Source organism: Sceloporus occidentalis, unplaced genomic scaffold (assembly GCF_023333645.1).
Source record: "Sceloporus occidentalis isolate IW3139 unplaced genomic scaffold, rSceOcc1.0.p SCAF_19, whole genome shotgun sequence".
Classification (NCBI taxonomy): Eukaryota; Metazoa; Chordata; class Lepidosauria; order Squamata; family Phrynosomatidae; genus Sceloporus; species Sceloporus occidentalis.
This window is the reverse complement of record NW_028316999.1, coordinates 5,408,423-5,433,039: the sequence shown is the minus strand read 5'-3', so window position 1 is coordinate 5,433,039 and position 24,617 is coordinate 5,408,423. Positions and strand designations below refer to the sequence as shown.

Genomic DNA, 24,617 nt, shown 5'->3' with positions numbered 1-24,617 from the left:
CTCCTTGTTACACTTGTATATCACAGCCCTGTTTGCAGTGGCATTTTTAACTTTGGCGTTGCCCTAAGCCTAACCTAGGGCAGTACTGCCTACCGTTACCCACCTTTAGTATGATTTAACGTCTATAGTTTGTATTGTTCAGAGAGGATAAATATATATTATACACTTATTCCCCAAGTGGTTAATGCTGGCAGGCTCAAACAACCTTGTGTATATGTTTCTACCAGTGGTATACTTACCTTCGGTGCCACTTGCATCCCCCTTCATACCGTTGTCCTTTTAGCTGATCATCAGTATAAGATATCATATCCCGTTGTTCCACTTTTAAAGGAAGCATGGCGCGGAAGGAAACAATACAAGACTCTGAAGACTCTATATAGCCCTCCACATTGTTAATGTGCCAGTTGGGGACATCAGTGATCTCGCTTTTATCGGCCCATTGACTTGTGATGTTACAGGGAGACCAATAGGCCGATCGAACTGCCTATTGTGTGGCAGAGGGGCTGCTACCCTTGTCCACCTAGGCCAGAATATGCCACTTATTGCTCGTGCAACTTCAGTTTAGATACATGGTTAAAGTAACAATCATTGCTATTTTATTCTCTTAACTCATCAAACACAGAACTGCCATCACCTTTGCTGACACAGACCTGTGTCAGTCTTGAACCTTGGCACAAGAGGAACATACACTAGGAGCCCACCTTCTCTGGGCACATACTTTGCCTGACACTCATAAATGAAACCAACAGGGACTTTTCTGACATTGCATTCTAAATATATAGACATTTGCCCCCCTGCTGCATCTGTAACAGCTTCCACTCCTCTGGGAAGGTTTTCCACAAGATTTTGGAGTATTACTGTGGGAATTTTTGCCCATCCAATAGTGCATTTGCAAGGTCGGGCACTGATGTTAGGCCTGTCTCCCAATCTTTGTTCATCTCAAAGCTGTTCGATGGCCAGTCAAGTTCTTCCACACCAAACTCATCCAACGATGCCTTTATGGACCTTGCTTTGTGCACTGGGGCACAGTTACGCTAGAATAGAAAAGGACCTTTCCCAAACTGTTCCCACAAAGTTGGAAGCATTGTACAAAATGTCTTGGTATGTTGAAGCATTAAGATTTCCCTTCACCCGAAGTAAGGGGCCCAAACACTGAAAAACAGCCCCATACCGTTATTCCTCCTCCACCAAAGTTTACAGTTGGTACAATACAGTCAGGCATGTAACGCTCTCCTGTCATCCGCCAAACCCAGATTTGCTTATCAGACTGCCAAAGCGTGATTCGTCACTCCACAAGACACGTCTCCACCACTCCAGAGTCTATTGGCAGCGTGCTTTACACCACCTGATCTAACACTTGGCATTGTACTTGGTAATGTCAGGCTTGCATGCAGCTGCTCGGCCATGGAAACCCATTCCACAAAACTCCCACCGCACACTTTTTGTGCTGATATTAATGCCGGTGGAAGCCCGGAACTCTTCAGCTATGGAATCAGCAGGGTGTTGGTGACTTTTATGCACCATGCACCTCAGCGCTCGGTAACCCCAGTCTATGATTTTATATGGATTTCCGCTTCGTGGTTGCTGTTACTAAATACTTCCACTTTCCAATAATACCACAGTTGACCGTGGAATATCTAGCAAGGGTGAAATTTCACAAACTTATTATGAAGGTAGCATCCTATCACAGTACTTTGCTTGCATCCACTGAGCTTTTCAGAACGACCCATTTTTTCCCAAATATTTGTAAATGCAGACTGCGTGGATTGGTGCTTGATTTTATACACTCGTGGTAATGGGTCTGGTTAAAACACCTGAATTCAACAATTAAGAGGTGTGTCCCAATACTTGCCCATATATTGTCTATAAAAATACATATTTTGCCTTTAATAGCATTCCTTGGTTAAATTCTTAACACCTCATATTTGCACATGATCCTAGAGGGTGGTTATTAATCTGTCTGGCACTGTAATTTGGGTGACCAATGCCACCTATGATTCCAATACCTCAAAAAAAGAAAATTGCCATGTCATGCACCTGTATTGATATTTTACCCTCCCTGCCATTAAGTAACCCAACTAGACAAAGATATAATGAATGTGCAACGTCAGGTGAATAGTCAAACCGACTGTATTTCATTTAAATATTATTATTGCGGTCACAAGCTCGGCACTCAGAGCACGTGGCTCGCCTTACTGCCTAGCAGCTATGTCAATGAATAGACAGGAAAGCACAGGGAGTTAACCCCTCCCTGTACTGTGAGGCAAAAGTGCGAAGTCATGGTGAGCAGTGACGCAAGCCCCGCCCACATGCAGAGGCGGGAGGGGGCGCGCCATGGAGGCGGGTGCGCGCGCAGCCTGACGTAGCAGCAGGGCAGGCGCACGCGGGCTTTCTCCTCCCTCTGTATATACGGGGAAAGCGGTGTGTGACAGTTTTGGAGATCACGTGACTGGAGCGGCGGCACCTACACACAGGAGAAAGGGGGAAGAGCCGTGTGACAGTCACCGGTGGGAGAGCAGCGAATTCCTTGTCTGATCGCCGCTGGATCTCCTCGGGTCCATTCTTCGTACGGCCTCCCCCTTGGCAAGTTAAGCCGGCACCGTTATCCAAAGCATCCTCCTCAGCTGCCTTGTGTGGTCTGTGCCCGCCGCTCTTAAGCACTCTCCTCTGTAAAGCGTGTAAAGGAAAGGGAGGGAAGTTCCAGCCATGGGTCTGCTGTCTCACGGGTCACCGCTCAGCTGGGAAGAGACTAAGAAGTATGCCGACCATGTCCGGCAGCACGGCATCATCCAGTTCCTCAACATCTACCACAAAGTGAAAGAGCGCCAGAAGGACGTTCTCAAGTGGGGGGATGAGGTGAGCCCGCCAGGGGAGATAGCCGGACTTGCCCGCTCCGGGCCGTGCGCCTTTACACAGCCCACATTGCGGGGCTTTCTACACTTGTTAAGGCACTTTAGCCGTATGTCGTTTTATTTAATCCACTCTATGTTTCAGCGGCATTTTTAACTTATTTTGGATGTGCACATGTGCTTTAGCTGAAGTAGCGAGTGAACCTGCTGCATTCCACCCCAACACTCTTACTGTTTCCGCTGTATTAACAAAGGGCACTTTTTTCTGGTGCTAAAGGTAGTGAGTTGGAGCATTCCATTGGTTTCCATGGTAACTGCTCCTCATTTAGAACTTTGTCCTTTAGTAGACTCTCTATAAATACGAGTCGTTTATTAATGTATTTTTCAGCAAGTCAGAATCTCAAAGTCCGCCCCTGTACCCGTGTCTTATCTAAATCTGCAGATGTTTTTATTTCATGGTTCTGACAGGTGTGTGGTTCGCTCACTACGCATTGTGTGAGTGCCAGTATGGCAACCACTGTTAGTGGTTGGTGAACTTGGGAATTAAAGTGCCCTTCCGGTGTATCCCTGCTTAAATGTGGGCACACCGGATGCCTTGTATGCAGCGTTAGTATGGTGGCAGCACCCCACCCTCCTGTCAGTGGGGTTTGTTCACTAAAGGTAGAGTTGTGGTTTTAACACCCTTGCTTCACTATTCATTATGGACTATGGGCTAACGCTAATGAGCTTCTACAGCGAGAAGGGCTGAGTTGACCCTGTTCACTTCATAATTCAGAGTATAAGGAGACACTGTGCTATGGGACCAGCCAAGCTCTTCTCCAGTAGAGGCTAGGGTTGGCCCCTCATTATATGTAGTGAAGTCAAGGAGCTGAAACAGAACCCTCCTGGCAACACTTCCTTTAGTAAATCAACTGTGTAACACTGCTACGATAACTAAGAAGTTAACATGGCTGTTGTATAAAACCTGTAAAAACAATGTTGTATCTCATAACTTTAAGGGCATTTGTCTCGAGTAGCTGCACAGGGCATTATAGTTCATATCCACGGGTGCGATGTTGTTGAATGCGGGGCGGTATTGGATTGCAGTTTTCAGTCAATCTCCTTTGAAGCTATGCAAGCTCCCAGCATTAAAATAAAAGGCGTAGCCATCAATGGATGGCGAGTTTCTTGACCAGGATAATATATTATAATGGTTTATATGCTAGTAACTTGCATTATTTTAAGTATTGTTGCTTTTGCTATTTTTCTAGTGTACTGGGTGAAATACTGTAAAGTCTCAAACTCCTCCCCTTTCCTTATGGCATTATCCTAACATGTAGATAAGGCTTCCATCACATGTTAATTGTCTGGCCTGTTTTGGAAACATAGTTTCTTCTTGTGAGTTGGGCCTGTTTGTGCTCGCTGAGGGTATGATGTCATGCAGGGCTTCATTTATTAGGTATGTGTGGTCCTCTGCCTTCCCAGTTCTGTCTTGCGATATTATGTCTCCAAATTTGTTTGTCAAATTTATGGAAAATGTAGCTTGTTACTTGCTAATACCGGAAATGCCCCGGTTGCTATGGGACAGTCGGCAGCAGCTCCAAGAAAGTTATAGGTATCTAACCAATGACCAAATGTGTTTTCATGCTAGTGGTACAGATGGGATGCTGCTGGATTTTTGATAGATACTGCCACAGGAGTGCATATGCATCGCTATCTTGTGATCCTGACATTGTTTGTTTTATTACTCTTAATGTATCTGTATCGGCAAACACATGGGAAGGAAAAATCATGTTGGCTTCAAAAGAAAGGAATTCAATCACTTTTCACCGCTCGTTTCTGTTCTGGCATTCTCAACCAAGGTAGCCTTGTCAGGACACGGTTTCTGAACATGTCACACATGCTTAACAGAAAAAATACAATATAAATGTTTTATTTAGTTTGCTTGGATCCAGTAGTGTTGCCTATATAAATCTTTATCAGGCTTTTGCCCCACAAAATATTAATTGCCACATCAGATACTAAGGTATTTCATCCACTCTAGACGTGTATAAATATTGGTAGTTTACAAATCACCTTCTGTGACTACTGCTCGGCATTCTCTTACTGATTGTTTTTATTTGGTAAAATGGCTGTAATGTCTGTTTTCTCTTTCTGCCCCCACTAACCTCTTATCACCTATATCTGCCCTCTTACTGTCCCTGTTAACTGTAACAGTATATTTAACACTCCTACAGCCTTCAACATTCCTTCATCTTTCCACAATTCTCCACATCCCCCTTTGCTGTCTTCATAGACAGTGTTTCACCTGACCCATTAATACTTGGTAATCTCTATTACTTTACATCTGTGGGCCTTTTTCCTAATCCTGGTCCCCCACATGTTTCTTTCTGTTCCCACTTCCATCTACAATACTCTCTCCATTTATCCATGCCTAATGTTTCTCTATCCCCATTCCTTATAGAATGTAATCTTATGAGCATGACCCTTACTTCTAGTTTTGTCATACCCCTTGAATATTTGTATTTTATGAAGCGCTAGAGCTATATAAATAACAGAATAATACTTATTGGTGATGGCCAGTCACAAATGCAAGTTGAAAAATCCATCTTATATATGGTGCAACCCTAACTGGGTTGTGTATGTGTGACAAGCAAGTGCTTGTTGTAAAGTGTTTCAGGTTTTCCCTTCATGAGCAGATACAAAAGGATTATCCAATTTATACAAATCTTGGCCTCAGAATGGGACGTTTTGGCTCTCACCCCAGTGATCGTGATAATTTGGCATTCACATAAAGCCTGCTAGATGGCAAGAATCAAATGGGCTTGGCTGCATGAGCAGGGATTCAGCAACTTCACATAGAAAATTGTATAATATGAAACTTCCCTTCACTTAATCACTGTATTATATGCAGTTTATTAGTAGCAAGCCACAAAGACATGGACTTCCTAGTATTTTGACTGTAACAGGGGCTAAAAAATGCTTTTCAGAGTCGAGATATATATATTCACAAGGAATAACCACACTTTAATAGTTTTAATCAGTTGAAGGAATAAATTGAACAGGCTGCCTAAGCAAGTGGCAAAATATATATATATATATATATATATATATATATATATATATATATATATATATATATATATATATATATATATATATATTCTAGATCAGGGGTGTCCCCGGTTTTTTTTCTGCAGCTGGCCACTTCATCAGAAATGTATGTGTGCATGGGCCGCACTCATTTTTCACTGAGAGAAAATATGGCCTTTATAATGCATATAAATACATGGTTAATTTGGCGATAATGAAAAAAACCTTTATATGTCATTCTATCAATTCTAAATTACTTAAACAGTAAAACAAAGTCAGTCCACAAGCCATTTAAAACAAGTTAAGCCAAATAAAACTGTACCAGGCTGGAGCACACTGTGGGTACAAGCTGGATTTAAATTGGCTGATGCACACTGGAGGCAGGGCCAGAATAAGAGCATCACGGGCCTGGTGCTGAGGATTTTGGGCCATTAAAATAGACAGAATCTTAACTTCTCGGCTTCGAGAAAGATGACATCGGTGCTCAGCAGATAATACAAGATAGAATCTTATGGGATTGGGAGGAATCAGTACAGTAAATAAATCATACACGGGACGCCCAAAGTCACAATCTACCGCTACTGATCTTTTTTAATAAAATATGCAGATTGAAATAGAGTAACGCAGAACATTTACTCTTCCTCACTGGTTTCTGTGCCAAGAAAGTTTTGTCCTCTGAAGTGACTAAAAATTCAGGAGGGAGTTTTATCTCTGGATAAATAAAAACTACATAGTTCTATTTATCCCTACAGTAAGTAAAGTACCAGGAAACAGATGAGCAAACACACACTAGGACAGGCTCTGCCGCACCGGCACCCAAACACACACACACCAGGACAGGCTCTAACCCCACAACACCCAAACACACACACACACCAGGACAGGCTCTGCCACCAAAGGATGTTAAGATCCTGTAACCTGTCCGGGTAAGGCTTATCCTGTAATCCGTGAACCATTTTAGTAGCCCTTCTCTGAACTTTCTCCAATATATCTACATCCTCCTGGAGATAGGGTCTCCAGTACTGTACACAATACTCCAAGTGAAGTCTCACCAGTGATCTGTACAACGGCATGAGCACTTCCCTCTTTCTACTGCTAATATCTCTTGCTATACAACCATGCATAATGCTAGCATTACCTGCTGCTCTACCGCATTGTCTGCCTACCTTTTAAATCCTCAGAAATAATTACCCCTAAATCCCTTTCCTCCCACGTTGAGGTTAGGACAGTATCAAATATTCTATACTCTGCCCTTGGGTTTTTATGCCCTTGATGCATTACTTTGCTTTTATCCACCTTAAATGCCAGTTGCCACAGCTCTGACCATTTTTCCAGTTTACCTAAATCGTTTGCCATTGGGCTTCTTCCTCCAGGAACATCAACCCTGTTGCAAATTTTTGTCGTCAGCAAATAGACATACCTTTCCATCAAGACCATCTGCAATATCACTAATAAAAAATATTAAAGAGAATGGGTCCAAGTACGGATCCCTGAGGTATCCCACTGGTAACAAGACCTTGCTCTGAATATACGCCATTGACTACAACCCTCTGTTTCTGTATTTCCTAGATGCATGTGTAATAGACTTGCATTTGAATTCATATGAAAACACCAAAAGCTCCATTGTCCTGCTTTTTCTTTTGCATCTTGTTCTCCTGTCCTCTACCATTGCTCCAATGAGTGTTCTTTCTTCATCTGCTTCTCTGTGGATAACAGAAAAGTGGTCTTTGGTAAAGTTCAACTAAATGGCAGAGCTTCCTGGCACATCCTCTACCCAAGAACACGTGGGAGGGGGTGTCCAGATGCTACCCCCTTTTGCCCAAAGTAACCTCCGATAGAACATCTGTGAAATGACACACCCTCTCCCCTGTTCCTCCAATCATGGAAAGAGGATGTGTCCAGGAGCTCTGTCACCAGGAGGTTACCCCGGGCAAAAGGGGAGAGCCTCTTGGCACACCTTCTCCCCAGCAGTCGGTGGAGAAGGTAGGCAGGCGTTCCAAGAGAGCATGAGATAGACGAAATGAGGATGGATAGAAACAAATTTAGTTTCCGAATGTGTAATGCCTCCAGACTTAATGCAAATATTTTTTAAGTGTCTAATACAATGTACATTATTACATGTTGCAGCTACAACAATATAGCACTAAGGATTGCTACTGATTATGAATATGAAACTACAAAGTACCTGAATATTGGTCTCTTTACATGGCATGAACAAAATAATTATAGTGTTCTTGTTTTCATCAGGTGGAGTACATGTTAGTCTCTTTTGATCATGAACACCAAAAAGTACGTTTAGTACTAAAAGGAGAGGAAATGCTTGATACTCTGCAAGACAGAGGAGAAAAAACAAATCCTAAGTAAGTGTATATTGTTTTCTATCTTTTTCCTAATTAAAATGAGAAGTGAACAAAACACACCAGTAGGTGCCGAACAAATGTTGGATAATATATCATTGGTTACTGATATTGTTTAAAAATGTAGTTTGAACCCTATTAGCCCAATAAAGTAGCTATGTGTGTGCTAAGCACGGGGTTTAAAGTTACTGCCCTGTTAGTATATTCTGCCTGTGTATTATTTGTGGGGGTCACTAAAAAAAAAAAAAAAAAATTGTATTTAAGAAAGCAGTCTCAACACTGGTTCGGTGTCTGAAATGAGGTATGCTTTCTGTTTTCTTTTTCTTCTTTTCAGTAAAGGGTCTGATAGTTTGCTGTTCCTCTAAACTGTAATTTATTGTTTGTGCCTAGCTTTATGGTGGAAGCTGCTTCTCTAAAATGATCACTTTCTCCTTACAAAGCCACCCAACACTTTGGAGACCAGAATATGGCAGCTACATGATTGAAGGCACACCAGGTCAACCTTATGGTGGAACTATGTCTGAATTTAACACCGTGGAAGATAATATGCGGAAAAGGCGCCTTGAAGCCTCCTCTTTACTGACAGAAAATACTTCAATCAGTACAATCACTTCCTTCCCAAGGTAATTGATGGGTTGTGGCTTTTAGACATATCATTTTGTATTTTTTTTTTTCCAATTTGGTAATCTGTTACCCTGATACACCACCAAAACTGACTACATTGAAGAACATTAGACGCATTAGCGGTGGTGTATTTTGGTTTTGTGCTGCCCTAGGCAAGACTAAACTCAGGCACCCCCCTAAGCTAAAATTGGTCCATCCCTTCCTGTCAAGACTTCCCTTCCTGATTAAGACCCGCTGCTTCCTCTGTAAACTCCACCTGTTCCTCTCTTCACATTCTCACTTTTTATTTAAATATTCGTACTACCCTCTCCCCCTTTGTAGTTCACTTACCTTACAGAAGTCCTGCGCTCCGCGAGGCCTGTGCCACGCTGTTTCACTGCTGAGTGCCGCATATGACATCGTATTCTGGCATGCGGCATGAAGTGCCTGCACCGCAACCAAAGCAGAGGCCTTGCGGAGGAGAGAGAGGGGCACCTGGGCGGTTGCTGAAAACTTATTCCTGAGCGACCGTTTGGCGTCTTTCTCTCTCCTCTCTCGCAGTTGCAAAAAAAATAAATTGGGGGGGGGGGAGGCACATTGTGGGGCACAGCTTGAGTTAGGGGGGCCAAATCCATTTTTGTAGGATTTGTGTGCAGATGGGAACCAAAATTGCTCTAGCATCATAGTTTTAAGTGTCCATAGCATCAATATTGATGTATTTCTAGTGCATAAGAAATTGTAGAAAAGGAGGCGGTGTCTCCCTACACGGCAAGACCTTTTAATGTGAATTCTGGATGCTTTTTTTATGAGGGGACTTTGTTTTGATTATACATTTATACAGGGCCAGCAAAGCTTGTCCTACAGCAGAAGCTCACAGGGGTTGGACCTTTAAAATATATGTAGTGAGGTCGGGGAGTTTAAATCACTAATCCAGTTATTTATTTAACTTATTAGACAAAACGCCATCTTTGATACGAACTATAGTAAGCTATTGGCTAACACTTCAGTTGTACACCGGATGTATTGTTAAAAACATAAATGCTTTCGCTGTATTGCTAATCTTATCATTCATTCTGTATAGACTTGGATGTCCAGGCTTTACATTACCAGAATTTCAGCCGACGCCAGTGGAGCAGGGAGCTTCCAAGTCCCTTTTCTTCCCTGATGAAGCAATCAACAAACACCCTAGATTTAGGTAAGGTCCAACTGCATGATACATTGTTTCCCATAAAACGCTGTTCTGAAATCTATAATATTTAAGAATAAATATTTAATTTAATATTTTTTTTGGTTTTTTATTCTAGTACTTTGACAAGAAATATTCGACATCGGCGAGGAGAGAAGGTGGCTATCAACGTACCAAGTAAGAGTCGCTTCATGTAAATTGTGTGCGTTTCTCTATTGTATGTTTCTTGAATAACTACTGTTATTCTCCTTTCGCAGTTTTTAAAGACCGGAACACACTGTCTCCATTTATTGAAAGGTTTTCCAATGATAGTGGAGATGGTGCCAAGGCGGCACTGCCAAATCATATATACATGGATGCAATGGGATTTGGTATGGGCAACTGTTGTCTCCAGGTAACATTTTAGATCAGACAGTTTTTGAATCAAGTGTTTTAAATCATCTGTCACAAGTGACTACGTTTCCCAACTGACTGCTGCCTCCATCAAAGGCAAAGCCTTTGCAATTCATTTCCCATGATCTTTCAGTAAAGAGTGATTGGCTTGGCATGTGTGGGCTGATCCTGCAGTTGCATAAAAAGAAGAAGAAAAAAAGTACATGTCCCATCTGTTCTGCATTGTTGCACATTTGTCATATTGAATTTGTTCAGGGAGGTTTCCGGAGTTGGAAATTAAAGCATTAGAGAGCAAGTTACACCAAACTTTGGTGTATCCTATTTCATTGCTTGGTGTGTTAAGTAATCAAACATGCAATCTTGTGGTTGTGAAAAAGTTATCCCCCATCCCTGAGTAACTTTAACCTAATGAAAGGCATAATTAGGTTTAGCTATTTGTTTACTAAGGTCTTCAATAAGGGCTAGCTATGTTCATAATAATAATTAAAAAAAAAGTAATGTTTCTTGGTTCAAGCCGTATTGCATGGAGGAGTGAGGTAGTATTCCTCCACGGCACTGCTGGAAACCGATCACCAACTACATGAAATCCATTGAAGTTAATGATTAAGTAATTAATGTAATTACACTTCGGTCCCCTATGATCTACTAAAAGATTTTGACTGAAGATATAATATGTTATGCTAGAATGCAGAATAGAGAGCGGGTGCTACAGATCTGTATGCTAGCCACCCAGCAGGAAATGTTTTGGCGTGGTGATTACAGTCAAAGGCTATGAGGCTGGAATATTTTCTTTTGGTGTCATTGAAACCATGGTAGAGTTCTATATAGATATCTATTTTTTTTTTTTTATTTTTTTTTTTGCCCATAGCTTTTGGCTGCAGCAGTCACTTGCCCTGGCCAGAATATCAACCCTTTCAAACACTGAAAATTACTTACAAATCCATCAGGTAGCTTCTGAGAACCAAACTACAGGCCATATGGAGCTATGAGAACTTTTGTCAGTCCAATGACAAAATTCTGTGGAAGTAGTAGGTGGAGCACTAATCAACTTATAAATCAGAGTAGTTGAAAAGATATTCCCATTTAAAGCTCGCCCTGTCTGGCTGTGAAGATTCAGTAATTACTGCTCGGGCACTGCAGGGGTTTACTTTATTTTAATTTGACATGGTGGACATACTGCCCCTACGGTGTCCTCAGCCCCCTTACCTCCTTCTTACCTAGGTACTCTTGCTGTCGGTATGCATTGTCATGTGGGGTACCCACTAGGTGAGATTAAAAAATAATAAACCTTGCAGTGCCAAAATGGTTAATTCAGCTCTATGGCACTGCAAGGTTTTATTATTATTTTGTTAATCTCACCTAGTGGGTACCCCACATGACGTTGCATACCGTTGAATACAGCCTTAGGTAGGGGGCGGTATGTCCACCATGTCAAATTAAAATAAAGTAAGCAGGATTTAATGAATCTAAAGCGGGGTCTCTGAGGCGGCAGTTGGGCAGATCAGGGGAAGGTAGGGGGCTGAGGCAGCGTGCCCACTAGGTCAGTTTTAAACAAAAAACAAACCAAAAAAAAAAAATCCCTGCTTTGCCAGAGCAGTGATTGCAGCTCTCGCACTTCAGGGATTAATGAATCTTAAGTGAGGTCACTGAAGGGGCAGTTGGGGACATGAGGAGGGGGACTTGGGTAGCTAAAGAGGGCATATATGGGTCAAAGGGCAGATGGTGGCCTGAAGAGGGTGCTAAGAGAAGCTGGAGGGGCAAGCTGGTGGTGTGGGCGGCATATGGGGTGAGATGGGTAAAGAAGGCAGATGCAGGTGCTGAAGTTGCTGAAAGAAATAGCAGATGTTGGGGGTCTGAAGTGGCTGAAGAGAGGAGAAAGATGCAGGCCCATTAGTATGTCAAGCTCAGGGTGGGGGATGGCGGCCCCACTAACGCAATGCTAGGGCCACGGTTACGCCAGTTTTTATTATCTTGAAATGGGTTTTTGTTTCTGTAACGCTAGGATCTGGCTTACATATGTTGTATTATCTGATTCATACTCCAAAGATTACCATTTAGCAACTGATTATGCTACTCACAACTTTGTTTTGTAGGTTACTTTCCAAGCTTGTAGCATTTCCGAAGCTAGATATCTTTATGACCAGTTGGCTACAATATGTCCGATTGTGGTAAGTAATTCCGCTTTCTTCAACAACAAGTATTGGATATCTCAAAAACTTTAATTCGGAGTGTTTTTTGTGTTTAAACAATAAATGGTTTATGGTCTGCGAAATGGCAGCATTTAATAGATTGTACTTGTTGCAGAAATCCTATCAAATCTAACTAATCTAAATCAATTAGCAGGGCTGGACTTTTTATGTGCTTTTTATGAAATGCCATGGCAATCAAAAGCTGTAGATGGCGTTGTGTGCCAAAATGCATTCCTGTCACTTGGCAGGCATGTGAGGGTTTGCAAATTGTTCACGAAGAACAGATCAGAGTCCAATAGCTCATTCATGTAATTAACCAATATTCTTTCATGGCAAAATATATGCACAACATGTTGTAATATGTTGCACAGGACACAGGTTTACATATGAAACATATCCCTTATAAAACACACCACCGTATACTTCCCCGTGCATTATCTTAGGTAACATGCTTTCAGTTTTCAGAATTACACTTTAGCACAATGGTTCAGTATACCTGGTTTTGTAATAATCAAACCAAAACATCATCATCATTTTAGGAGGCTTGTTTGTATAGTGACGGTTGTGTGTAAATTGAGATAAATGGGCTTCTGGTTATTAAGTCCCTTGGTTTTTTTTTTATTCTAGATGGCATTAAGCGCTGCAGCTCCATTTTACAGAGGATATGTGTCTGATATAGATTGCCGTTGGGGTGTCATCTCTGCATCTGTTGACGACCGTACTAAAGAAGAAAGAGGACTGGAGGTAATAGACAGATTATGTATAACTGTTTAATTTTAAGTTAAACATCTAAATACTAAGCAATTTAAGTTGTACCAAGCAAGTGGTTTTGTGGCAGTAAATCTCTCTGAATATATTCTCTCTTATAGCCTCTGAAGAATGACAAGTATCGAATAAGTAAATCTCGTTATGATTCAATAGACAGTTACTTATCCAAATGTGGAGAAAAGTACAATGATATTGACTTGACTATAGATAATGAGATCTACAAACAGCTAACAAAAGAAGGTAAGTCTACTGGTGTTTCAAATCTGGTGATGGTGATCATTTTCGGAGACAACCTACTGCTTGTAAGAGTACAGTTATGTTATGAATCTATGGTTGTGGCCAATGTTCCCTCTAATTTTTCTTAGGTGGTGTGCGCAGAAAATTTCTCTTGTGCAAAAATTTTCCCAGAGCCAAAATTTTGTGCGCACAATATGTTTCTGCAAATGCTAAATTTAAATTATTGTTCTATATTTTTGGTACAGCTCGCTCATGGTTAATAACACTACATTATAGTGTGATAATTTAGTATTAGTTACACAACAGTATTACTTACTGTAATGTTTTTTAAAGGTGAAATTCTCACTGCATAAGTAAATTATGAGCGAATCACGAGCGGAGGCTCCAGGCCGCATAAAGGATAAAAAAAAAATTGGGAAAAACTGTTGTGCGCAGGGGCGTACCTAGAGTATTTGGCACCTGGGGCGGATCCTGTACGTGGGACCCCCACACACACTCTTTAAAACTGCATAGCTTCTATCGTTGGGCAAACATTGACAGGGGTACAGCATAACTTATCATTATTTACTAAGGCAGACATTGACGGTGGTACAACATGACACCTATCACTATATACTGAAGCAGACATTGACTGTGTTACAGCATAACTGCTATCATTATATACTGAGGCAAACATTGACGGTGGTACAGCGTAACTGCTATCACTATATACTGAGGCAAACATTGACGGTGGTACAGCATAACTGCTATCACTATATACTGAGGCAAACATTGAGGGTGGTACAGCAGAACACCTATCACTATATACAGAGGCACACATTGACCGTGGTACAACACAACACCTATCACTATACATTGAGCCAGACATTGACAATAATGCAGCATAACCCCAATCACTATATACTAAGCCAAACATTGATGTGGTGTAGGCCTACCACTTTAGTGTCTGGCCTAGTATGTGTGTATGTGTATGCGCGTTGCCGCGCGCATCGCAAGGGAGAAGGATCGGAGGCCTGCATTAACAGACCTCCCTTGATTTTTTTTAAGACGGTTAGAGGGAGATCCTTGATCTCCCTCTAACCGAGCCTGCACCTCTAGCGGCGGACATTACTGTCCGTCTCTGGAGGGGTGCCGTGCACACAACCAGTAGCTAACCGCCCCCCGTTCGGTACGCTACTTGTTGTGCGCTCCCTCTTAAAGCTATGTGCGCGTGCACAAGCGCACAGCTTAGAGGGAACACTGGTTGTGGCTACCCCCACAAAACCAGTTATAGTTGGGGAGGGATGTACAAACGCAGAATCCGTGAAAAATGTCACAGGGAAAGAAAAGCAAAGCTTCCTTGGCACGCTAAAGCTGTATAGACGGATATAGAATAGTAAGATAAACTGATCTAAAAATGACGTTTTATTTGATTATGCACTGAGTTTTGTATTTTGCTAGATCGGTTTATTGCTCAGCATGTCTATGCTGTGATTAAAAATAATTTTGCCTCTTACAGATAATCCTTTTGTGCTGCCTTTTATGTATAACACATGGATAGGAAAGTGTGTGTTGTGTTCTTGTGTCCCTTGTGTATGTTTAGATGTACTCCATCCTTAATGAAGCTTTTGCATATATATGTTTTTGAAAGTCTTAATAGTGTGTGTGCTTTTTGACAGTCCCAAAATGTAAATGTTGCGTTAACATACAAAGTGAATCTAGACCATTCTGCCTTTTCAAACCGTTGTTCATATTAATGATATTTCTCCACTTTCATTTGACACAGGAATCGATCATCTATTAGCCCAGCACATTGCACATCTTTTTATTAGAGATCCTTTGACATTATTTGAGGAAAAAATACACCTGGATGATGCAAATGAGTCAGACCATTTTGAGGTAAGTTTTGAGGACCATTTTGGCAGAAATACGGCGAGTCTAACCAAAGTGCTGAATGTGAAAGAACAGATGTCACAACCAATGAAATGGTTCTAACTGCTTGCTTGTGCCATATGAAAATACTTTAAACATCTTTATTTTTCAGAACATTCAGTCAACAAACTGGCAAACCATGCGATTTAAGCCGCCTCCACCAAATTCTGATATTGGCTGGAGAGTGGAGTTTCGCCCAATGGAGGTATGTACTATGTAAATGAAACCTTACACCATTCTACTGAGAAGTAGTGAAACATCATATAACAACATATGAAATGTAAACATTGGCTTTATTTATAAGTGATTTTCATCACCTATGGAATGTTCCTGTTGACTGAATTATTCTATTGGTTGCTATGGTGTTTGTTTTTGTTTTTTTGAACGCAATGATGCAAAGCTACTAAAGATGGAGAGTATTGTGCTAGGCTAAACCGTAATGAAACCTGAGAGATGATAAGAAACGTAAGCAATGCTTTGAAATGGAATTCTATCCAACCTGCTGCCCTGGGGATCCTTTTAACTACAACAGGAAAAAAGGATTTTGAAGCCACAGCTCCTTGTAGAGAATAAGCTTTAAGACAAATTCATCTTAAGCTTGCAGAAGCTGGAACTGGAATAAAAGGGCTGAGAGTGTGGGTTTGAACCTTATGTAACCACCCAGTTCTAGATCTTGAATTGGAATCTGTTACCAAGCATTATTTTGGAAACATGAGGAAAGCTAGGATAAAACACAGAATCAGTAAAAGGGTTTTGTTCTACAAGAAATTAACATGTCAAAGCTCCAACTTCAGAAACTTGTTTAAAAGAATTCAGGCATAATGTAGTTCTGCAGAAAGTCATTTCACAAACTACTTTCTGTCATTCCATTGTAAGGAGAAACACTGGACCAATACCCTTGACTTGTCAAATTAGAGGATGTTTACGAACTGGAGCGTTTGTCCGGCCAATGGTTTTTGATCGGTATTTGTTTAGTATAATAGAAGACTGGGCAAGCAAATTTAGAATGTATTCAGTTAGCAAGTGTTGGAACCAAACCTTGTTCCATGCTTGATAAGATATTGCCTCAAAAAGACATCTCTTTATTATGTCCATTCTTGTAACGCTGGCAGTGTTCCAACAGTGTGGACCAACAGATCCAGGCATATTTATGGAAATGTTTTTGAATGTTGTATTACAACAATCAAGATAAGACAACCTTGGGTAGACAAGGTCTTTTTTCCTGGGGTTTTTTGGTCTTGTTTTTTCTCTGTAAAAACCTTGCCTTATAATCGAGCAAATACAGTATGTGAAATCAAAACAGTCTGTGTGATCAACAGGACAAGACAAATGGATATCTTGCATGTGATATCTATTCTACTTTAGTTGTTAATACTTTAATTACACAAAACCTGATATTACACTGTATAAACTTTTCGCTTATTTTGTAGGTCCAATTAACAGACTTTGAAAACTCTGCTTATGTTGTGTTTGTTGTACTCCTGACCAGAGTAATTCTTTCCTACAAGTTGGATTTCCTTATCCCTTTGTCAAAGGTAAAATGCAATGAGAGCTCCTCCTGATTTATAATTTTTTATTAATGGCTTGTTTCCGGTTTTTTGTTTCCAAAAATATTAATTTTTATTTAGCCCATTGACCTCCCTATGAGCATACAAATATGTCCATGAAAAAGGTGTCAGGATGACCCTTAGGACGTATTGGTATGTCCAATGCAGCAGCAGGGAGATCAGACTGAAAACGCCTCAATGTTGAAAAGAGCTGGGATCGCTGGCTTTGTGCCAACAGATCTAGTGTAACAGTACGAGCACTGGTACACGGTTACCATTTGAATGCCCGATCATGCAATAGGGCTTTCCTCTCTGGTAGATGCCAATGCTAACACCTGCCAGAAGTGCATGAAAGAAGAGTGGTGACCCAAGACAGTCTGTCAAGACCATGCTGAGATCTGATTACTCACCTTGCTGGCTCATTGCAGAATCGGCTCGGGGCAATTCATCCAAAATATCACATGACATTGGCAGCTTCCAGTTCTGCAGTGAAAGGAAGCTTATTGTAACAAAATTAAATAAAACCATTTTTTTCCACTAATTTATATAGTACTGTAATTTTTATGCTTAAAGGAAAAAAGGTTTCCTCCTTGAATTCCTCATCTCCATCTCACTTGGTGCATAACTGCAGAAAAAAACTGCTAATGTATATTAAGGTAAACTTGGCATATTTCTACAGGTCGATGAAAATATGAAGGTGGCACAGAAAAGAGATGCTGTGCGACAGGGAATGTTCTACTTCAAGAAGGATATTTGTAAAGGTATTCACAATGTTTTGGTGACTTTAGTTATGAGTTACAGGTGGCTTAAAGTTAACTCCTACCGCTTTTTTTATTGTGTCCAATTTTAATCAAATTGAAAATATTTTCAGAAACACTGTACCTGACCTCTTAAACACCCAGCCAGGCCCTCTGACTAATGAAAGGCTATAAAAATTAGGTTGGTATGGTAAGTCATCCAAAATGTCACATGACAACACAGAACGCTTCCAGCTCTGCAGATATAAAGGAGTTTATTGAAACAAAATTAGATAAAACCAGGATTTTATCAATGCAGCCCTGTATTTCTTTCTCAAGGAGAAATAGATATATATTTTTTTCTTCATGGAACTTCTGCTTAAAGTAACACCATAAAGTGTTTGTTTTGCAATAGTTGTCATTTGTATTTGATGCATTTAAAGAAACTGCAATGTTGAACGTTTTTGCTTGGCAGTTGGCAATCCAGTTGTTGACAGCTGTTGTACAGCATACAATGGCACAGAAACAGACCCTGAAGAATATACTCTGATGAGCATTGATACAATCATTAACGGAAAGGTGAGCTGTGCATAAAACTGTTACTCTTTTATACCAGAGTCTGTGAGGTGTTATATATATATATATATATGTATATGTGTGTGTGTTTGTCTTTTTTACAGGAGGGTGTATTTCCTGGATTACTTCCTATCCTTAACTCGTACCTTGAAAACATGGAAGTGGATGTGGATACCCGCTGTACCATCTTAAACTATCTTAAGCTTATTAAGAAAAGAGCTTCAGGTATAAGTCTTACAAAAAATTATTCAGAATAACAAATACCACTTTTTCTCCCCCCTTTATAAACTTAGTAGACTATCATAGCTCACACATAATAGATTTTTTCCTGGCATACAGTGGCAGTACCAGTGGGTAATGTTCTTTCCTAGGGACAAGTAGAATCTAAAGAGAGTAAAGAGTTAAATTGCCCAGAGCCCCTCCTCCTTACCCATAAAACCCGGGAACCTCTCGAAGAGAATCAGTTCTTTTCTTGTCCCTTTCAGGGATGGACAGGTGGAATCGTCAGGTCCGGACATTTTCGGCAAGCTGGTGAGGCGCACGGGTTGCTGCCTGGGGGTTTCGTTGCCTCCGATTGCTCCCCGGGTGGTGAGCAGAGAGGGGTCGTCCCTCCGTAGCGGTTCGCGTTACGGAGGATGTGGTGAGTCTTCCTTTTGATGTTCAGGAAGCGAGAGCATGCGCAGTTTGGTGGAACGCACGCCCGGGTGTCGTTGCGTTCCACCGAAGAGCCGATCGTGCTACTGAGCATGCGCGAGTCGGATCTTCCGGAGGGCGGCAATTTTAAATTGCTTATAATGCGCTTTGCCTGTCTGACTGCTGGAGCTTTCGTCAGTACAGTGCAACCGTGTCACCAGCCCCCCCACACGGTTCAGAGGAGGTTAGGGTAAGATATTTTTTTATCTTAGCTCTTTCTTTTCCTCTTCCCTCCAAAAAAAAAAAAAAATAATAATTTTTTTTTTTTTTTATACTTGCTTTTGTTTTATCAGATGTCTAGTCCGGTGCCGTCAGAAAATCCGGATAAGGATAAGAGACCTGCTCCAGCTCCCAAAAAAGCCACTGCTAAAGCTAAGCATTTTACATGTGCTGAATGTGCTACTCCGCTTCCCGATGGCTGCAGGAAAAAATTATGTAACTCCTGCTCTGCTGAACAGCTTGCTTCTGAGAAGCGTAAAGACCTGCAATCATTCCTTGGGTGGTTCCAGGAAAATTTGGCGCAGACATTTGAGGCGTTTCAGTTCTCCGCGGCTCAGACCCAGGAGAAAGTTAAGAGTGGGTCAGCTCACAAGCGCAAGAGGTCCAGGTCTTCCTCTCCATCTGACCTTTCCTTGGGTGAGATCTCCCGGTCCTCTAAGTCCTCATCAAGTGACAGTTCGGAGGATGAGATGGTTTTTCCTCCCCACGACCTCCGTAAGTTCACCAAGGAGGTGTCTCGCCTACTCCTGGAGGATGATATCGGAAGAATTAAGGGTTTCCCTGTCCTGCCTAAAGTGGATGACCTTATTGCCAGGGAATGGAAGCACCCTGGGAAGCGAGCTTTCATTTCAAAACAGTTTAAGCAGCTGTTCCGGCTTCAAGGGGAATATTCCTGGGATGAGCCCCCCAAAGTGGACGTACAAGTGGCCCAGCTCTCTAAAAAGACTACTCTCCCTATTGGTGAGGTGTCCGGGCTTAAAGACCCCATGGACAGGAGAGCGGAAACTTCGTGCAGGCGTATTTTTCAGGCTGCAGGAGCTCAATGTAAGGTGGCGGTATCCAGTGCAGCGGTGGCTAGAGCCCAGCACATGTGGATTCAGATTTTGCAGGATCGTCTTGCGGATGATTCCGACTCGGAGATTTCTAGGCTTTTAAAGAACTTAAAGCTCTCTAACAGTTTTTTTGTGGATTCGGCGCATGAATCTCTGAAGTTATCAGCCAAGAACATGGCTTTGTCTTCTGTGTCGCGCAGAGCCCTGTGGTTACGGTCTTGGACGGCTGATTCCGCCTCAAAAGCGGCTCTCTGTGACTTACCTTTGGAAAAGAAGAAGTTGTTTGGTGCACCTTTGGAAGACCTTATAAAACAGATTTCTGATACTAAGAGAGCCTTACCACAGGATAGAAGACCTAGGTGGAGTCGTAGATATCCATATAGGAACCCGAGGCCTTTTCTCCAATCCGCTAGATCTCAGAATTTTCGTGGGCCCTTTGGAGATAAGAAATTCCAAGACCGGCCGAGAAAGCAGGACAAAAGGAAATTCTGACAAAGTAGGAGGTCGCCTGCAGCATTTCAGTCTCTCCTGGGAACAGACCACGCAAAATCCGTGGATTCGACGCATTATTTCTCATGGTTACAGGATAGAGTTCTTTCGTCCTCCGGTCCGCCATTTCCAGATTTCATCTTACCCCTTGGTAACAAAGAATTTGACGCTGTTCTCAGAAAGCATGAAGCTTTTGGAAAAGGGAGTTATAGAGCAGGTCCCTGTTCTCCACAGGTTTCAAGGAGTCTATTCCAGGTTATTTCTGGTGCCGAAGCCGGACGGCTCCCTTCGTCCGGTGTTGGACCTAAAGACTGTCAACCGCTGCATTCCCTATCAGCATTTTCGGATGGAGAGTATCGCCTCAGTCACTCAGGTCTTAAAGGAGGGAGATTTGATGGTCACCTTAGACCTAAAGGACGCTTATCTTCATGTCCCCATAGCCGAGGCATCCAGGAAGTTTCTGAGATTTGCTCTACGGTTCAATCAGAGGGTGCATCATTATCAATTCAAGGCCCTTCCATTCGGTCTGGCATCTGCCCCACGAGTTTTTACAAAGCTTCTTTGTCCGTTGACTTCGCACCTCAGGGAACAGAATATTTCCATCATTCCTTACCTGGACGACTGGCTGATCATGGCAGCTTCCCGGGAAAAATTGTTACTAGATCTGTCCACAACAATGAACTTTTTGGAACAACACGGCTGGTTGATAAACAAGCAAAAATCTTACCTTATCCCTTCTTCCAAGATTCTGTTCCTGGGTTTTTTGGTGGACTCAAGGTCCCTTTGCGTCTATCTTCCACGTCCCAAGCAGATAAAGATAAGACGGGAAATTGCAGCACTTCAAAGGTGTCCACCTTGCTCGGTCAGGAAGGCTATGAGCGTCTTGGGTCTGCTAACTGCTTCCATCCCGGCAGTACCTTGGGCAAGGTGTCAGCTTCGTCCCTTGCAGTGGCAGATTCTCTCAAGCTGGTCCAAGCAAGAAGAGGACCTGGATTCGTCCTTCACAATAAGTGGCCAGGTCCTGTCCCAATTAAATTGGTGGAAACAGTCGACCCATCTCACAAGAGGTCTCTCTTTCCGTCCCAGAAGTTGGATCATTCTCACTACAGATGCCTCCGGCCGCGGATGGGGAGCCCATTTAGGTTCCCTTTTTCGAAGAGGAGATTGGGCTCCAGTGGATGCGGCCCGCTCTTCAAATTTCCGAGAGCTGAAGGCTGTTCTTCAGGCACTCCTGGCCTTCAGGCCCTTCATAGAGGGGCAGGCGGTAAAGATCCAATCGGACAACGCATCGGCCGTCGCCTATGTCAACAAACAAGGTGGGACGCGGATACTGAGTCTTCAGATTCTGTGTGCAGTGATTATGGAATGGGCCCAACTTCATTTGTCTGATATTTCGGCGACTCATATCAGAGGCCGCTACAATTTAATCGCAGACGATTTAAGCAGGTCAAAATGGTCTCAGACGGAGTGGTCCTTGACCCCAGAAACATTCTGCACGTTGGTGGCACGTTTCGGTCTTCTGGAAGTGGATTTGATGGCGACTCGTCTAAACCGCAAGGTTCCGGTGTTCGCGTCTCTCAACAGATGGGATTCGCCGCATGTCCTGGACGGTCTGTCCATGGTGTGGAATTTCCGGTTGGCCTACGTCTTCCCGCCGGTGGCTCTGATTCCTCGCGTGCTGCAGAAGATTCGTTTCGACAAGGCCAGGGTTTTGGCCATCCTTCCGTACTGGCCCAACAGGAGTTGGTTTGTCCTCCTCAGGCAGTTGACCGTCTCCTATTGGGAACTGCCGATTTCGTCCCAGCTTCTGGAGAACGTCGTCCTTCCGGATCTTCTTCAGGTCTTCCGTCTGACAGCCTGGCTGTTGCAAGGCTGATTTTTAGTTGCCAGGGTCTGGACGAAGATATGTCTAATTTTCTTCTGTCTTCAGTCAGGTCTTCTACTTCCAGAATTTATTTGCGGGTGTGGACCAAGTTCCTCCTGTGGTGCTCCGACAAGAATCGTTCGATTTTCCCTCTGTCCATCAACTCCATCCTTCAGTTTTTGCAAGAGGGTCTGGCTTTGGGCCTTAGTGTCTCGACCCTTAAGGGGCAGATTTCGGATTTGGCATCTCACGTGCTTATTAGACGTTTTTTTAAGGCCGCCCTTATTCGTCGTCCTCCTAGGAGGTCTGTTTTTCCATCATGGGATCTTTCCCTTGTTCTTCATGCTCTCTGTTCAGCGCCTTTCGAACCTCTGGAGGAAGTGTCCCTTAAGCTGCTTTCGCTGAAGACGATTTTTCTGGTGGCTATTACCTCGGCTAGGAGAATTGGAGAAATCCAAGCTCTTTCTTCCTCTCCTGAGTTCACCATTTTTCATGAGGATAAGGTTGTTCTACATGTCAAACCCTCATTTCTCCCTAAGGTGATTTCCAGGTCCAGTCTCAATCAGCCCTTGATTCTGCCCACTTTTTTCCCGTCTCCTTCCTCTCCTGAAGAGTCTGCATGGCACACGTTGGATGTAAAACGGGCTTTAGAGATTTATATTGCTCGTACCTCCTCCATCCGTGCCTCGGACCAGCTGTTTGTGAATTTTTTCGGGCGCTCGGCCGGGAGAGCGGCTTCGAAATCATCCATTTCCAGGTGGTTGGTGGACGCCATCCGGATGGCATACCAGTCCAATAACCTCACTCTGCAATGGCCCATCAGGGCCCATTCCACGAGGGCCATGGCCACCTCCTGGGCAGAAAAGGCCGCTGCTTCCCCTGAGGACATCTGTAAAGCTGCTACCTGGTCCTCATTCTCCACCTTCGTTCATCATTATCGGCTAGACATCTTCTCCTCCTCTGCGGCGTATTTTGGGCGTAAGGTGCTCCAGGCGGTGGTTTCCTGATGCGTTTTCCCTCCCAATTCCGGGATCTTGCTACATCCCACTGGTACTGCCACTGTATGCCAGGAAAAATGGAATTTTTTTTACTTACCGTAAATTCCTTTTTCCTTAATACAGTGGCAGTACAGGTTTCCCTCCCCTGTTTTGGTGGAATAAACTTATATTTTGGCAAGCATCTTTCTGTGTGTCTTGTTACTTACTGATTCTCTTCGAGAGGTTCCCGGGTTTTATGGGTAAGGAGGAGGGGCTCTGGGCAATTTAACCCTTTACTCTCTTTAGATTCTACTTGTCCCTAGGAAAGAACATTACCCACTGGTACTGCCACTGTATTAAGGAAAAAGGAATTTACGGTAAGTAAAAAAATTTCCATTTTTGGAGTCTGACCTTTGCATGTTGGTGACTGGGTGTATCTTATTTTCAGTGTGTTGTATTGTTGTTTTTAATATATAGAATGAATATAAACAGTAGATGAACAAATATATTGTCTAGCCTTACTTCTATTTCTTATTTATTCTACAGGGGAGCTGATGACTGTGGCAAGATGGATGAGAGAATTTGTCTCCAACCATCCAGACTACAAGCAAGATAGTGTTATTACCGACAAAATTAATTATGATCTTTTGGTAAAATGCAACCAAATCTCAAATGACATGACAAGCTGCCCAGAGCTGCTTGGGTTTACCGTCAGTAAGGTGAAGACGAGTGGCTCTAAGATAGTGTCTTCCTGATGTGCTCTGTATAGAGTAAAAAACGTACTGCATTGTTTTGGTATAATGACCAAACAGACGCTGCGCTATGATAAGACCGTATGTCTTCACGCAGTGGTGACTTCTGAAATTAACCCATTACTATTCTTGAACCTTATACATTGTATATGTAAATAGTAAACTATTTTTATGACTAACCTTGTAATCTAATAACATTGTATCAAGTTACTGTGAAATCAACCTTTTTATGTATACCCCAGGAAATAATTGTATAAATGCCCTTCTCAGTATGGTACCAGGATTTATATTTAAGATTTTTAACCCTTTGTTCATTTGCTTATTTACTAATGAATGTATTAGACAGTCATTGCAAAAACCAATTG

General features: G+C 42.4%; 1 protein-coding gene across 1 annotated transcript; it reads left to right on the top strand.

The window, feature by feature from the left end:
• The first annotated feature begins 2,706 nt into the window (after positions 1 to 2,706).
• Positions 2,707 to 24,255, top strand: LOC149302345 (glutamate--cysteine ligase catalytic subunit-like). The gene is made up of 16 exons (XM_089482616.1): positions 2,707 to 2,856; positions 8,169 to 8,281; positions 8,719 to 8,901; positions 9,963 to 10,076; positions 10,186 to 10,244; positions 10,325 to 10,461; positions 12,554 to 12,628; positions 13,277 to 13,393; positions 13,519 to 13,657; positions 15,420 to 15,532; positions 15,678 to 15,770; positions 16,996 to 17,100; positions 17,792 to 17,873; positions 18,325 to 18,428; positions 18,530 to 18,650; positions 24,047 to 24,255. Exons 1-16 carry the CDS (start codon positions 2,707 to 2,709, stop codon positions 24,253 to 24,255), a joined length of 1,914 nt encoding a protein of 637 aa, XP_089338742.1.
• The last annotated feature ends 362 nt before the right edge of the window (positions 24,256 to 24,617 follow it).

Bases quoted from the DNA above. Each gene is read 5' to 3' on its own strand.
- LOC149302345 (XM_089482616.1), top strand. From the start codon at position 2,707: ATGGGTCTGCTGTCTCACGGGTCACCGCTCAGCTGGGAAGAGACTAAG. The intron at 10,077-10,185 runs GTAAGGTCCAAC...TTTTTATTCTAG, and splicing joins AACAAACACCCTAGATTTAG to TACTTTGACAAGAAATATTC. The intron at 13,394-13,518 runs GTAATAGACAGA...TCTCTCTTATAG, and splicing joins AAGAAGAAAGAGGACTGGAG to CCTCTGAAGAATGACAAGTA.